Genomic DNA, 15939 nt, shown 5'->3' on the forward strand with positions numbered 1-15939 from the left:
ACTCTCTCAAGAAGCATTTTTCGAGGGCACACACCTGTATTGCCAGCGCTTGAGAAGCTGAGACAGAAGGATTGCGAGTTCAAGGCCAGCCTCAGCAGCTTACCAAGACTCTGTCTCAAAAATTTAAAAATAAATAAATAAATAAAAGAAATATGCCTGTGGGTATAGCTTGGAAGGAGAATGCCCTGGGTTAAATTCCCAGTTCAGAAAGAAAGAAAGAAAGAAAGGTAGGTAGGTAGGTAGGTACGTAGGGGAAGTTTACATGAATTATCCAATTTGATTCACTGAGTACCCTCTTTGAAACGGGTTCAGTCTCACTCTTACTTCATACATTAGTCACCTACGTTGCTCACCAGCACACAGGGAGTGTCCTAGTCAGGGCAGGCCATTGGGCTACAGAACCTGGTTGTATCCAGCCGGACTCAGGGCCCCTCTTAGTCTACCCATCACGGCGGGCAGTACTTGGCCTGGCGTAGTCTGTGCTTTTCCTAGTAGGCGGTGTTCTCTTCTGATTTTATAGACGTGTTGACTCAGTCTGAGAGTGACATTCATAAGGTCACAGAGCTGGTGAGTTTTGTACGTGAGATGCGTCTTCCTGGCCTCGGTTTTGAAATGTTTTATCAGATCGCACGCTACTTACACTTCCTGTGAACCCACACAGGGGCATCACCAGAATCTCACAGACACATGCTATTGAAACTTTATGTATTATGGAAATGTATACCAGGCATTTGCTTTAATTTAAATACCTTGGTTTAATGGTGAAAAGAAATATTTTCCTAGGTATTTCAGGATGAATTGTATTTCTGCTAACACAAATGGCTTTTTCACGTAATCTGCTAATTATTTGTGGGTATCTTTATTATAATTATTAGCACAGAATTAACTGTGCAAAATAATGGGTTGCATTGTGAAATGCAATCAATTAACTGATAGACTCCTTAAACTCTGGGCTGTTGTGGTAACTCATACCTTTGATCTTGTACCATCAGCTTCATGTGGAGACCAGTTTAGTTTCCTCGGCTGACTCTCCTCGTTATGTTTTGACAATTTCTTTTTCTGTCCTCTGTCAAGTAGTTGAAATGTCTACATGCCTCTGCATTCTGACCCCAGCTGAGTGAATGCAGCGTTCTTTGTTTTCTCATTCAGGACTATGGGAACTTTTAGTCAAGGATGTTGGCAGAACCCTCGGGTTTCTTTGGGGAAGTATTTTATACGGTAAAGGAAGATTTAACTAGTTCTGTCTTAGATTCAGGCATTTATTAAGCTGCAAATGTCAAAGAGGATGTACTTTTTAAATATTTAGGTTTGGCCTGCATTTTATGTAAAAGCTCTCTGCATAATTTCTTTTTAAAGCGAGTCATGGTTTTGATGGTAGACTCCCCAGATATGTATGTGAAGAAATATAATCTCTGAGTCAACAGTAATTTGAAGAAAATTAATCGGAAGCTGATGTAGTGATGGCTTGTGTCATTCTGTGATTTAGAACAAAAGCGAATTCATTTCTAAAGGTGTCAATCAATAGAGAGCTTGAAGTATGGGAAATTAAGCCGTCTCTTAGGCATATTCTGAATAGCCTGGCTGTCACTCGTGGGTTATTCTACTTGGGGCTCATTTCCTGAGATAGTCATTAGCGTCATCAGATACTTAGAAGGTTGTGTTTACTGTTTGTTTTTACCTATAAATTATAAAGCACGCACCTCGTATTTTCCGGCTAAGTAACTGGCGCGGTTGGTCTAAATGACACACGGTAATGCCGTTTGGTTCTCATTAAAGCTCCACTTCTCTCTCGTGGGGAGAGAGAGCGCATGACTTCTCTAAATGGAATTCCCAGAGCCTCTTCCCTTCCCTAGAGTCTTTTCAGATACATCTTTTTCTTTTAGAAGAACTCTTGTCTCAAAACTCCTTTCAAAATTGGTTGGAGCTGTGCATGGTGGCGCACGCTTGTCATCCCCATACCTGGGAGGCTGAGACAGGAGGATCACACAGGTTCAAAGCCAGTCTCAGCTACTTAGGCTCTCAGCAACTTAGTGAGACCTTGTTTCCAAATAAAATATAAAATAGTTCTGGGAGTATAGCCTGGAGGTAGAAAGCCTCTAGGTTCCACCCCCAGTACCACCAAACAAACAAACAAACAAACAAAACAGTTGGAAATCCACAATTTTTATAGCTACTTCAGAATGTTTATATGTTAAGATGTTGGTAAACTTAATGAATCTCATGTGTTATTTCTGTGATTGTTTTATTTTTTGTTATTGTTTTTGGTGAAGTACTAGGGATGAACTCAGGGGCATACCTCCGAGCTATACCCCGAGACCTATTTTTTATTCTTTTTTTCTTCTTCTTTTTTTTTTTTTTGAAACAAGCTCTCACTAAGTTGTGGAGGGCCTCACTAAGTACTTGAGGCTGGCCACTAACCTATGATAATTCTGTCTCAGCTTCTCAAGAACTGGGATTACAAACATGCACTACAGAGCCCTGCTCTACATCTGTGATTTTTAAAACACTTTCTGTGCTGGGATTACAAGCGTGCGCCACCATGCCCGGCCTCAGTGTTTTGTTTTTTGAGACAGGGTCTTAAAATATTGCCCGCCTGGCCCTGGACTCCTGGGCTCAAGGCTCCTACTGCATCCTGAGTCTCTGGAGCTGCGGGGTGGTCAGTCACACCTTGCCCTAGGACCTGCAGGAATGCCAGCACTGCCACGCACCCCGGCCTGCCACGTACGTGCGCGTCCTCAGACCTCCAAGAGAGACACCTCTGCCCTCACCCTCTGCTCAGACTTTCCAGTCACCTTGACCACGACCTTCCTGTCCTCGTCCACCAGCTTCCCACACTTCCTCTTCATTTTCTTCCATGACTTTTTTTCCACATCTAAAGTTCTGCCTTTAAAATATTGCCTTTGGGTTAAGAAAGCAGAGACTCTTCTACTCCCCTCCCTTTTTTTAAATTTGACTCACTTCCCATGGAGAGAAAAATGTATCCAGTCAGCCCTCTGTTGACCATGGCATATCTGCATATTCAAGATTCATGAAAATATTTAGCAGGGTACATACCTGTAATCACAGTATTTAGGAGGCTGAGACAGGAAGATCACAGGTTTGAGGCCGGCATATGGTATCTTAGACTCTGATTAAAAAAATAATAATAAATAAAAGGGGTGGTTGAGCTGGGCATGATGGTGCATGCTTGTAATCCCAGAATTTGGGAGGCTGAGACAGGAAGGTCACAGTTTGAGGCCAGCCTCAGCTACTTAGTGAGGCCCCCTGCAACTCTGTGAGACCCTGTTTCAAAATAAAGAATAAAAATAGGGCTGGGGGTATAGCTCAGAGGTAGAAGGCTCCTCGGTTCCATCCCCAGTACCACACATGTACACACAAAATGGTGGTTCGTATAACTCAGCAATAGGTATGTCTGAGATGAATCTTCAGTACTCTCCCTCCCCATCTACAAAGATATTTGAAACTTTATTTAGAGGGTGTGTTGGCAGAATGCCAGGGCATTCTGCCTCTGAGCTCATCCATTTTTTATTTATTTTTTATCTTGAGATTGGGTCTTGTGAAGTCCCTGAGGTTCTAGGCAAGTTGCTGATCCTTCTGTCTCAGCCTGCTAAGTACTGGGATTATTACAGGTGGACACCACCATGTCTGGCTCTTTGAACTGTTTTGAAAAATCACTGTACCCGAGTTGATCAGGTACACGTTTTCCCTTGGTGTCATCCCTGAGCAGTCCAGGATAGCAAACGTTTTCATTTGCATTGTATTAAACATTATAAGCAATCTAGCTCTGCTGTTAACTAGACTACAAGTTATGTGCAGGTACTATACAAGTGCTACATGGTTTTATATAAGGGACCTGAGCCTCTGGAGTTTGGGTATCCACAGGGGATTCTGGAACCCAGCTGGTGAAGCCCTGAGGCTCATCTGCACATGGGGCCTGGGGCTCTGCATGCTTCCTGTTTTGCTGCAATCCTGAGCCTGTGCTCCTCAGGGCCACCTTGCAAGCAGAACTGGCCCGGGCGATGTTTGTCTCTGGCCCATGCCCAGCATGGAAATTAATAGCAGGTCTTGAGAAAATGTTCACAGGAATTTTGACAGCACAGTTTATGTCCATTTCCTTGAATAAAAGCAAGCCCAGGGCTTGTATTTCACGTGTCTTTATTTTTCTAGAATGTTATTCTAACATCATTTCATGCTTAGGGTCTTTTACATAAACTTGTTCTGAGATGTATTGGAAATGAAAACAAGAAGGCCTGCTGCCTCCGAGATGGTTCAAAAGTGCTGCTCTAGGGAACTGAATGGTGATCACTGGTTGTTTGTGAGTAGGTCAGAGGAGGCCCAGATGGCCCTGCCAACTGGAGACAGGCACAAGTTAGCACTGATGGGGCTTGTAAACATTTTATGGAGCTTGTGGATGCTAAATCCACAAATGTGAAGGCACGGGCTTAGAGGGGAAAAACAAAGGCAAAACAGCCAAAGGGAAGAAAGACCAATGATCTGTGTTCCTTTGCTGAAACGAAGACGCTTTTTAAAAATGAATTTGGTAATGGCTGTAAGGCTCATAACGTGCTGTTTCTCTTAACCATCAAAAGACTGAGTAGCACGGGCCGTGTAACAGAAATTGTTCCCACCTTTGTTGCTTGCCTCGTTCCTCCAGTGTGGGATGAGAAATCATACAGTCTCCTCAGCTTTTCCAAATCCAGAGCCTCCGCCACACCAATGCAAATTTTAATGATGGGGTAGAAAGGAATAACTAATCCTATGTAGTTATTACTGCTGTCACAAACAATGATGGAAGATAGTCTAATCAAAAGCATTTGCCAATGGATATGATTAAGCTAAATTTAATTCACCCAAAGATTCAAGAATGCGAACATCGCATGTTCTCAGAAGAGCGCTTTCCTCTTCAGGGAAACCAAAATAATTATTCTTAAAAACCTTCCAAGCCTGCAACTAAAGACTGCCCCCTTAGAAGCTCGCTCCATCCAGTACAGCTTCTTTGCTTTGCTTCCAGTGCCACATTTCTCCTTATGTTCTGGTGACTTAAGGGCGTTTTGTTATCTTAGCACAAACAGCATTGCCATGCTCATTTGAGTTATGATTGCTTTTACTTATTTGCCCAGTTGGAGTGCTCTTTGTAGGGGGAAAAATTGAGGTAAGGAAGGAGAGAGAGAGAGAGAGAGGGAGAGAGAGAGAGGGGGGAGGGAGGGAGGGAGAGAGAGAGAGAGAGAGAGAGGGAGGGAGGGAGAGAGACCCAATTACTCTTTGAAAATGCATCTCCTTGCAGTCAGAACATTGAAGTAGAAGATGAAAATTAAACTTTGGGGTATATAGGAATTTAAAACACACATATATAATGGTCTAAAATTGAATATCATTGTTTTGAATTCTTTAGTTCTTTAACCATTGGCAAGCTGACTTTGGTTATAGAGGTAATGAATTCAAACAACTAAATATTGCCTCTTTCTCCCTCCCGCAATTTCTTTATACACAACTGTGACTTTCCCATAAATGTCTAAACTCTTGTCCTCTGTAGTACTAGGGATCGATCTCAGAGGTGCTCTGCCACTGAGCTATACCCCCAGACCTTTATATTCTTATTTTAAAATAGAGTCTCACTAAGTCGCTGACGCTGGCCTCAGACCTGGAATCCTCCTCCCTCAGGCTTCCATGTCCTGGGATTACAACGGTGTGCTACTGTACCTGGCACTTTCTATACTTTAAAGTCCTGCGTTAAGTGCTGATGACCACAGGCTTACATGAAGACATCCTTCCACCAACTTCAAAAACAAGCCTCAGGTGAAGATTCCTTGATACTGCCATAGTAGCATTCCTCTCATTAAGACAGGAGACTTTGAGATGACCCCTTAGGTGAATGAAGATAGGACCAGGAGGCCTGGGTTGGGGAGATTGACTGACGGGGCTGCATGTCGTTAACAGGACTGTGCGTTCAGATGCTTGAAGGACCAAAGTTGTCCTGAGACCTGCCAGGCCGTGTTGAGCTCCTTTGTGGTGAGCTTTACCCAGGGCTGCTGTATCTGCATTCCTTGTTAGTTGTGGGGGGTTGCAAAGAAAAAAGCAGACCCCAAAGAAAGGTAAAGAGACTTAGTAAGGAGACTTTTCAGCGTGGCACACACCTGTGATCCCAGTACTTGGGAGGCTGAGACAGAGGCATTGCGGGTTCAAGGACAGCCTCAGCTACTTAGTGAGACTCTGTTTCAAAAAAAAAAAAAAAAAAAAAAAAAAAACTCTGGGAGTATAGCTTGGAAGTATAAAGCCTCTGGGTTAAACTTCCAGTACCAAAACTAAACAAATTACTTAAAAATGTATTTTAAGGTCAGAGTGCTGATTGGTTTCTGGACCATTTGGAAGGAATGTAGCTTTGCTGGCAACTGTGGGGATGGTACAGACAGCGTCACATCCTGAGAGGCAAAACAAGTAACAGAGGAACAGTGCTCACAGAATCGGCATTTCTACCACAGCCACGCGTGTGCGCATGATGCCTCTGCTAGGTTTACACGTTCACGTGCTACAAAACAGGGGGAAACAGGGTTAGGGCTGATCACCCAAAACATGCAGCTTCAGAGCCAGAGAAATAACAAAAATCAGGACATCCCTAACAAAAGTACTGGCCCACCTGGTGCAGAATCCCAGGGAACCTGTTCCTGGCCCCACACCACAGGACTGCAGCTCTCCCCTCGCCCCTTGAGGTCTTTGAAAAGGTTCCCCTCTAGTGGAGACCATGTTCTGCCAACTCCAACGTATGCTCCACGGTTTGGTTTGCTTCTTCATTGGCCGCCTTCTCTTTTTCCCCTTTAAACAATGAGGGAGGGAGGGAGGCGCCGGTTTCTTACCTGTTCCTGCAGTTCCAGGAAGTGAGATCACGGGGCGTAAAGAGGAGGGCTCTTGCCACGAGCCTGGTTCTCACCAGTTTTTGGACTAAGGGGAGGCGGGAAGCCTGGCTGTGCTTGAAGACCATCGTGTATTGATGAGGCTTTCTCTTCCTTTGAGGGAAAATTTGCTCCTGATCACTTTCCTAATGCTCTTGTCCTGCCAAAAATTACATAGCAATCAAAGAAACTTCTGTGTCACAGGACTCACTCCTCTGCCGGCTGGTCAGCACTGCAGAAGCGTCCGAGCACAGACAGACTGCGTTCTGACGCAAATCGGAACCAAAAGGAGAGAAGACTGCAAATCAGAGTCACTTGAACATAGTAGTTAACTTGTTCTGGATGCATGCTCTAAGACACGCAGTGGATGCCTGAGCTCCTAGGTAGTACTAAGCCCTCTAGAGAAGCACTGCAATAAGTCAACAGTCCACCTGGTAACCTAGAGAACTATTAAATGGCTAACGGGCGGGTAGCCTATACAGGATGGATACGCAGGATAAGGAGGATGATTCATGTCCTGGGTGGAGTGAGCCCAGATGGCACAAAATTCCTTCCTTCCTTCCTCCCTCCCTCCCTCCCTCCCTCCCTCCCTTCCTCCTCCTTCCCTCTCATTCTGTTGGCAAAGTCTGGCCTTGAACTCCTGGATGCAAGCCTTCCTTCTGCCCTAGCCCCCGTGTAGGTGAGTTTATAGGCGTGCACAGCTGCACCAGGCCGCCAGCTCCTTCAGATCTCATTTGAAGTTCTTCCTTGGTACTGAAATGCACATTCCATAGATAACCCTTCCCTTGTGAGTTAGCTTTTATATTTCCAGGTGCATAACCTTCATGTCTTGGAACATTGCTCTATTTTAAAATAGCAACTATAACTCCCCTTCAGTGTTGCAAAGAGGATTTTTTTTCCATATATGTTCAAATGGCACATGAGGCCACTGGAGTGTGTCAGGATGAGTAATGGCTGGAAACCCAGAGGCCCAAAGTAACAGCTTTGCCAGTAACTCATCTTAAAACCACCTGGAAGGTTGCTTCCTGCTCTCTCTTTGGTCCCACTCCTATTTATTCTGATTGCATCAAAACTGTCTTACCTTACGCAGGAGTGCTGTCATGGTAACATTCATTAAGTAAACAGACCATCATGCTAAGCCCTTAATAATAGCCTATTTATGTGTAAAGGATCCCAATATTTATATTTTTATTTGGTCTTTTTAGCACTTTTCTGGGAAAGGTAATTTTCACACTTTTTTCTGGTATTTTGTTTGTATACATATGTGCATGTATGTAATAAGATGTATACATACACAAACATATGTATACAAATCACCTCGACCTTTATAATTCACAATGAGGGAAGTTTTAAAGAATATTCAGTTGGGACTAGCCACCTGTGCATTCAGTAGATATTGGGAATGCAACCTCACCCAGGTAATATTTTTTTCTTTCATTTTATAGTTTAAGAGCAGCTGGACTTCCTCTTTAGACTGTCAAATCATTTTTGCTCTCTGCAAAAGATGACTTATAATCATGTATTTTCCCTTTTTAAAAGAAAGTTTGTTTTTATATATGTTTTGCCATATAGAATTGCTAATATTCACAGAGAGGGTTTAATAGCCAGGGTACATGGGAAGCTCCAATCTACCTGGAAACGTTTAGCAGTTGCAGGCCGGTTAGTGCCTTGGGTGTCAAGATACAAAGAATTCAGAGAATTTGGTCCTCTTCTTGGGAGTGGGGGAGTGGCTTTCCATCAGTGTGGCAGGCCTAGTCCTGTTGAGAAATGTTCCTACTGTGCAGAAGTCACTAGTTATAGCAGTGCAGTCCTCCTGCCTTAGCGTCCTGAGAAGAATAGCTGGGCTCCCAGGCGTGTACCACTGTGCCCAGCATGTTACCTTATGCCAGGTCCTCTCAGGATGGCAAAATGCTTGTGGCCACCAAATGGTGGTTCGGTTATAGAGCAGTGCTCTCCTATAGAGTGGTCCAAGCAGGTGGGGACTGTATCTGTGTCACCTGGTTGGTATCAAGAGTCTCCTGTGGTCAAAGCCCTTGTGAAATGCGGCTGTCATGATCCAGGACCTGAATGTTTCATAGTATGCAATTGCAACTCATTTGAATTAAAATAATCCCAGCCGGGCGTGGTGGTACACGCGTGGAATCTTAGCATTTGGGAGGCTGAGACAGGAGGATTGCGGTTCACAGACAGCCTTGGCTACTTAATGAGGCCCTTTGCAACTCAGTGAGACCCTGTTTCAGAATAAAGAATAAAAAAAAATAGGGCTGGAAGAGTAGCTCAGAGGTAGAATGCCCCTAGGTTCCCTCCCCAGTACTGCAAAACATAATAAAAATTAAAATAAATATAATAATCCTGCACAGCCGGTGACTCCCGGGTAGATCGAGGCAACATGATGCGACATATCTCTTATTTAGGAGACTGAGTAACATTCAGGGCATTTTCCATTCACTGACTGTGAGAAGACATCAGGATGTAGGAGGGAGGAGGTGATATACAGAAAAGGTAGGAAAGAAATGGGACTTTGGGGCTCAAGTGAGACACGTGGGGCGCAGAATCAACAGTTCAGAACCGATCAGCTGCTCAGAAGTGACCTTTGTCGTCTTCGTCGTCTTTGGGATTGTGATTCCTCTTGGGTTGTGTTTCCGCAGGCTCTTTCATGCTGGTGAACACGTCGGGGAGACCCGAGGGGCAGAGAGCTCACCTGTTATTGCCTCGACTCAAGGAGAATGACACCCACTGCATTGATTTCCACTACTTTGTATCCAGCAAGAGTAATTCAGTGCCCGGGCTGCTCAACGTCTACGTGAAGGTCAATAACGGGCCCCTGGGGAGCCCCATCTGGAATATATCCGGAGACCCCATGCGCACCTGGAACAGGGCGGAATTGGCCATCAGCACCTTCTGGCCTAACTTCTACCAGGTAGGGGCTGGCTTTCCACTTCATCGTTTGAAACATCCTCTCATTTCTGAGAGTACCACTTGTTTTGATATTAGCACAGCCAGAGAACACACAAAAAGCGGCAGGTTTCTTTTGACGTGCGACGCTACTATTGCCCAGACTGGTTGATAAGGAGTGGGTTATGGCTCTTGTACACAGTTCAGATTTGTTTATGCTTGCTCTATATTGTAGAGAGAGAGAGAAACAACCATCTGTAGCAAGTCAAGGGCTGCTCTTGGGCAGGGAGGGCTGTCTTCCTTCCTGTATTGAGTCAGCCACTGACTGGAGACAGCCCTGGGGATGAAGGGGGAGGGCTCTTCTCTGAAGGGGTCTTGGATGGAGGAGTCAGAAAGCAAGCCATGCTGGGGGTCTGCCTGTGAGATGTGAGCTGCTGCTTTGCTCTTGGAAGCAGGAGGAGAAAATGCCATATAGACACGCGTCTCTGTCCCAGAGGGGCTGTTGCAAGTCCTGTCTTGGCATTTTGGAGAATCCGTGGAGTCACACGTTGCCCGCTTTGAGTGAGTTGAGCGAGGAAGCCCAGGGGCAGTTAAGAAGTCGCACATCCGTTTTGTCAGAGACACTCGTCGCCCAAAAGCATCCTCCTATGGGACCAAAGGGAAGAATTCAGTGGCAGTGGGTACTCCGGGTGCATTTTCCACTTACCCACAGCATCTTCTACAAGTAGCTTGGTGTTGGGAACATCCCGCTGGTTTCCAGCTAAGAGCCAGCCTAAAGGGGATTGTGGTATCTGCTGTTCTTTCTTTATTCCTTTGGCTCGCTCAGGAGTCAGCTGGAATGTGTGTCTAAGATCATTTCTCACGTTTCATGAAGGTGCTCGTCTAGACCCAAGGACAGGAGAAGTGGTGCTTTCAAGGGATGTTCATCTTCTGAATGTTCACAGATAGTAACCCTCCATCCATTCTGCAGCTTTGGTGTTTTATCAGTTAGGATCTGTTAATCCTAGATCCTCTACCTCGGGACCAAAGATGGGAATAAAGTAAAGTCCTCGCTTTGCTTTTCTGTTTCCCTGTGCTTACCGTAATTTCTGGTATTTAATTAATGATAAATAAATGTTTCTCAAGTAGAAGTGAAGAGGATGTGGGAGCTCTGTTATTACACATGGAAATTGCTAAAATCTTTTCACAGTATACTTTGGCAATGAATTTGAAAAGTGTTGAAAACTTAGATACATCTAAATTTAGCAATCTACCATTAGGGATTTATCGTGAAAAATAATGAAGAGTGATTGCAAATAATTAACCACAAGGATATTCAGAGCAGCATATTTATAATAACGAAAACTCAGAAACATTCAGTATTATTTCCAACAATGGATTTAATTTATTCTACCACAACCTAAAATTTATTTTGCAACTATTAAGAATAAAGTTATGGCTGGGCAAGGTGGTGCATGCCTTTTATCCTAGTACTTGGGAGGTTGTGACCAGAGGATCACAGGTTTAAGGCCAGCCTCAGCAATTTAGCAAGACCCTCCGCAATTTAGCAAGACTCTGTTTCAAAATAAAAAGAATTGGGGATATAACTGGGATATAGAGAGCCCATGGGTTCAATCCCCAGTACCATACAAACACACACACACACACACACACACACACACACACACACACACGTTATAGAAGATCATTTAATAATGTTTTTAAAGTTTATGTTTAAATGCATGAAGCAGGTATAAAGCAACATATTAAATTTCATTCTTGAATTTAAAAATATAAATACCAAAATATATTCTGAAATCAATACAATAAAATGTGGTATCTCACTAGCTAGTGGAACTAAAGATGATTTGATTTTTCTGTCATCTCTCCTATGATTAAATGTTTCTTATGTTCATGTACTATTTTTGTTTATAAAACATAAAGGGAATATTTCACTAGAAGAAAAATGTCCTATTTAACAATATTTTAAGATATCATTCCTTTCATAAGAAACATACTATTCACCAATCAGTAGTACATCACTAGTATAATTTAAACAGATGAGCCAGGCATGGTGGCAAATGCCTGTAATCCCAATACTTGGGAGGCTGACAGTGGAGGATCACAGGTCTGAGGCCAGTCTCAGCAATTTATCAAAAACCTCAGCAACTTAGAACTCTGTTTAAAAATAAAAAGTAAAATAAGATAAGAAGGTCTGGGGGTGGAACTCAGAGGCAGAATACCCCTGCACTCAATCCTTAGTACCAGAAGGCAAAAAGAAGATGCTGGCGCCTGGGAGAGTTTCTTCTCCATAGAATCACAAAGCTTTCAGAGCAAGTGGCCTGGCTAAGGGAGGCTTCGGGTTTCTCCATGTTGGAACCGGCTAAGAAGCTGAGTGTGGATAGAAAGCTTTATTTGGAGGCGACCTTTCCAGACGAGGGAAGACCTCGCCAAGGGATGTTCCTCTGGCCTCGGGAACTGAATCTGGGCTTCTCCTCGTGCCGGCATCAGCTGAAGTGAGGCTAATGGAATGCTCTTCTCAGGAAGGGCAGAACCTCTTCATCTCCTCTCTGGTCTGAGCAATGCCCACCCACACCTTCAGTGTGAATTCTCTTGACTGTTTCAAGTGTGCTGGCTCAATAGGACTGGCTGCAGCCAAGGGTCAAGGTCAAGAGTCCATTCCCCCCTTGTACACCTCGCTTGGACTGTCAGGTACGTTCAAAGGGTGATTTGTTTCATGAGCAGACCAAGGAGACCAGGCTTAAAACAGGAATTCCTGAGTCAGGTGTGGTGGTGCAGGCCTGCAATCCCAGTACTTGGGAAGCTGGGACAGGAGGGTCGCAGGTTCATGGCCAGCCTCAGCAACTTAGGCCCTCAGCAACTGAATGAGACCCTGTTTCAAAATATATAAAAATGGCCGGGCGTGGTGGCGCACGCTTGTAATCCCCACGCTTGGGAGGCAGAGACAGGAGGATCATGCAGGTTAGAAGCCAGCCGTGCTGGCTTAAGAAACCCTGTTTCCAAATAAAAAATATGTATATAAAATAGGTCTGGGAGTGTAGCCCAGAGGTAGAAGGGCTTCCAGGTACCCCAGTACCACCAAAATAAATAAATAAATAAATAAGACTGAAGTTGTAGCTTGGAGGTAGAATGTCTCTGGGTTCAGTCCCTAGTACCAAAACCCAAAAAGGATGGAAAGGAGGATGGTTCACTGTGAGTCCATTGTCATTTTCAGTGAATATCTAATTTATAGAGCTGCTCTGTATAAAGTATCTGGCATTGTTGTTGTTGTTGTTGTTGTTGTTGTTGTTATTATTATTATTATTATTATTATTATTATTAGTGATACTAGGGATGGAACCCAGGGACATTCTACCTCTGAGCTCCACCCTCAGCCCTATTTTTTATTCTTTATTTTGAAACAGGGTCCCACTGAGTTGCAAAGGGCCTCACTAAGTAGCTGAGGCTGTCCACAAACAGTGATCCTCCTGTCTCAGCCTCCTGAGTGCTGGGATTACAAACATGTGCCACCACACCCAGCTACTGGCCTTCTTAATCATGAACCATATCCTGACTCCTCAGCCCACCCAGCCCGCACTGGGCCCCTCATGTTTCTGAGTAGCACATGACTCCTCAGTTTCAATTAGAAGTCTATCCTCATGGTTTCTCTGTTCATTGGGAGAAGCATCACAGCACTGGTGTATCTTTGTCGAGGAGCAGGAGCAGAATGCGGTAGAGTGAGCACTCAAAGGACAGACAGCTATCGCTCTCCTTTTGAGAGCGTGGAAGGTCCAAGGTCAGGGCACAGGTGCAGTCTGTCCTCACATGGGCAAGCTCTTTCCTGCCTCTTCTCTTTTTAATTAATTTTATTGGTGCATGGTAATGGTATATAATCATGAGATCCAAAATAATCTATGCACGTGCACGTATATGCACAAAGAACTATTTGGCCTGACGGTGGTGTCAGGACTTGGGAGGCTGAGGCAGGGAGGTTGCAGATTTGTAGCCAGCAACAGAGCTCGGTAGCTTAGCAAAACCCTGTTTCAAAATAAAAACATAGTAAATAGGGTTTGCTTGTAGCTCAGAAGTAGAATGTCCCTTCATTTAGTCCCCAGTAGCCCCCAAAATTATTTTTGTCTACTTTCTTCCCTGAACCTCCCTGAATGCATGCATGGATATGTGTGTCTGTCTTGGCTCGCTCTCTCTTCTCCTCTTCTTCTTCTTCTTCTTCTTCTTCTTCTTCTTCTTCTTCTTCTTCTTCTTCTTCTTCTTCTTCTTCTTCTTCTTCTTCTCCTTCTTCTCCTTCTCCTCCTTCTCCTCCTCCTCCTCCTCCTTCTTCTTCTTCTTCTTCTTCTTCTTCTTCTTCTTCTTCTTCTTCTTCTTCTTCTCTCTCTCTCTCTCTCTCTCTCTCTCTCTCTCTCTCTCTCTCTCCTCTCTCTCTCTCTCCTGTGTTTTAAACCCAGGGACATTTATTTTGCTTCTAAGCTATACCCACAGCCCTTTTTTATTTTGAAACAGGGTCCCACTAAGTGGCTGAGACTGGCCTCAAACCTCTGATCTCCCTGTCTCTGCCTCCCAAATACTGGGATGCCAGGCCCGCGGCATCATGCTGGGATTCACGCCTTCTTCTCTTAAAGTTATACTGATCCCATTACTAGGAAACCAGCCTCGTGCCCTGATCGCTTCCGGAGGCCCCAAGTCCTGATCCCATTGTCTTGTGAGTTGGGTTTCAACCTTAGATTCTGGCCCAGAGCGCCGATTGGCCACTCGGAATTACTTGACGCTCTGACTCTAAGGAGGTTTATAGAGCGCCTTTAGTCTACTATTGCCAAGGTTTTAAGAGCTGCTGAGCCACGTCTGTAAATAGTACGGAACCACTAAAAACCCTCATCCACTTTCTTCCGAGTGCCCAGCCACGTGCCAGCATTTGAGGTTTTAAATGCATAGAGAAGGTGGCCCCGCCCTGATGTGGCCCCTTTACCAGCTGGGGACGGGAGCAGCACCGACGTCATTTTCCCAACAGCAACAGAGCCTTTGCTTTAATACCCCTGTCGAAGACCTGAGTGACATCACATTATGGAGATTGTACACATTTAATATAAGGGCTGTGCTTACTTGAAATGTTAGTATATTATAATAAATTCACTTACTACCTTAATTCTGTAGAGCAGTTTTTATGCTAGTTAGTCGTGGGAGTTGTTCGGCTATCGTCTGTCTGTTTTAGTGTTGGGGATCCCATCAAACCCAGGTCTGATGCATGCTAAGTGTATACTCAGCTATTGTCCTACTCGTATAAGTAGCTTTATTATGAGCTGAGATGAATAAGTGGATGGTTCTGAAGACATTTTTAGTACAATAGTTTCACAGGCGGTATCACAAAGTATTAAAAGAACATACATTTGCTTGGATATGAATATGATTTTTGCTTATATTCCTGGGTGACAAACATCGGTTTCCTGATTATGGCCTGCGTATAATTACCAAGCAGGGAGTGAAGATGAAGGAGAAATGCATTGTGATAGGCAAGCCACCCAAGAGGTGGGGCGCTTTGCGAGACCCCCTTAACTTTGTGGGCCCGGAAAGAGGAAGTGCTTGACAGGGGAGCGTCTGGGGCCTCTCCGGGTACCTGCAGCACGTGTTCAGTGAAATGAAATAAGGGAACAAGTTGGTTTTTGAAACAGTGCGTGAAGCAAAGTAATCCATGTTCCTTTCCATAAGACTCTTCCAGCTGGGCATAGTACCCACACCTGTAATCCCAGTACTTGTGAGGCTGAGAGGGGAGGAGTGAAGGTTTGAGGGGCCAGCCTTAGCAACTTGGCAAGAATAAAAATCTAAATTTCAGAATAAAAATCTAAAGGGTCTGGGAATGCAGCTCAAAGGTAGAATGCCCTCTGGGCTCAATCCCTAGTGCGTGCTCTTCTGGGCTTCTGTCAAGAATCTCTGCTTCTCACTTAGGATTGGTTGGTGGGAAACCTGGATCCTTTTCCATCTGGGTCAGAATCTGTGGTCCTTGGATTGGAGGAAGTTTTTAACCGAACCCATACAACTGTACCTGTGCTTTGGTTGTACCTCCGAAGCCTTTTGGGGGCATTTCTTGGTTTTATAGTCTTATCCCTGACATTCTCTTTGGTAAGCAGTTATAGAGTTGTGAAACACTTCTCAACAGAGCCTTTTTTAG

The 15939-nt window shown here is 44.4% G+C and overlaps 1 protein-coding gene across 5 annotated transcripts in view; it reads left to right on the forward strand.

Annotated features, from left to right (window-relative positions):
* The window catches only part of PTPRM (protein tyrosine phosphatase receptor type M), a gene marked incomplete at both ends in the record, with an annotated part of 778612 nt that overhangs the window by 264407 nt on the left and 498266 nt on the right, over positions 1 to 15939 (forward strand). For all 5 annotated transcript variants that reach the window (XM_080714509.1, XM_080714510.1, XM_080714511.1 and 2 more), the window contains one exon: positions 9536 to 9807. In XM_080714509.1, coding sequence (XP_080570635.1) covers positions 9536 to 9807 — 272 coding nt within the window. The remainder of the gene's footprint in view (positions 1 to 9535; positions 9808 to 15939) is intronic.

The sequence above is a fragment of the Muscardinus avellanarius genome (assembly GCF_963383645.1).
Source record: "Muscardinus avellanarius genome assembly, chromosome: 17".
Lineage (NCBI taxonomy): Eukaryota > Metazoa > Chordata > Mammalia > Rodentia > Gliridae > Muscardinus > Muscardinus avellanarius.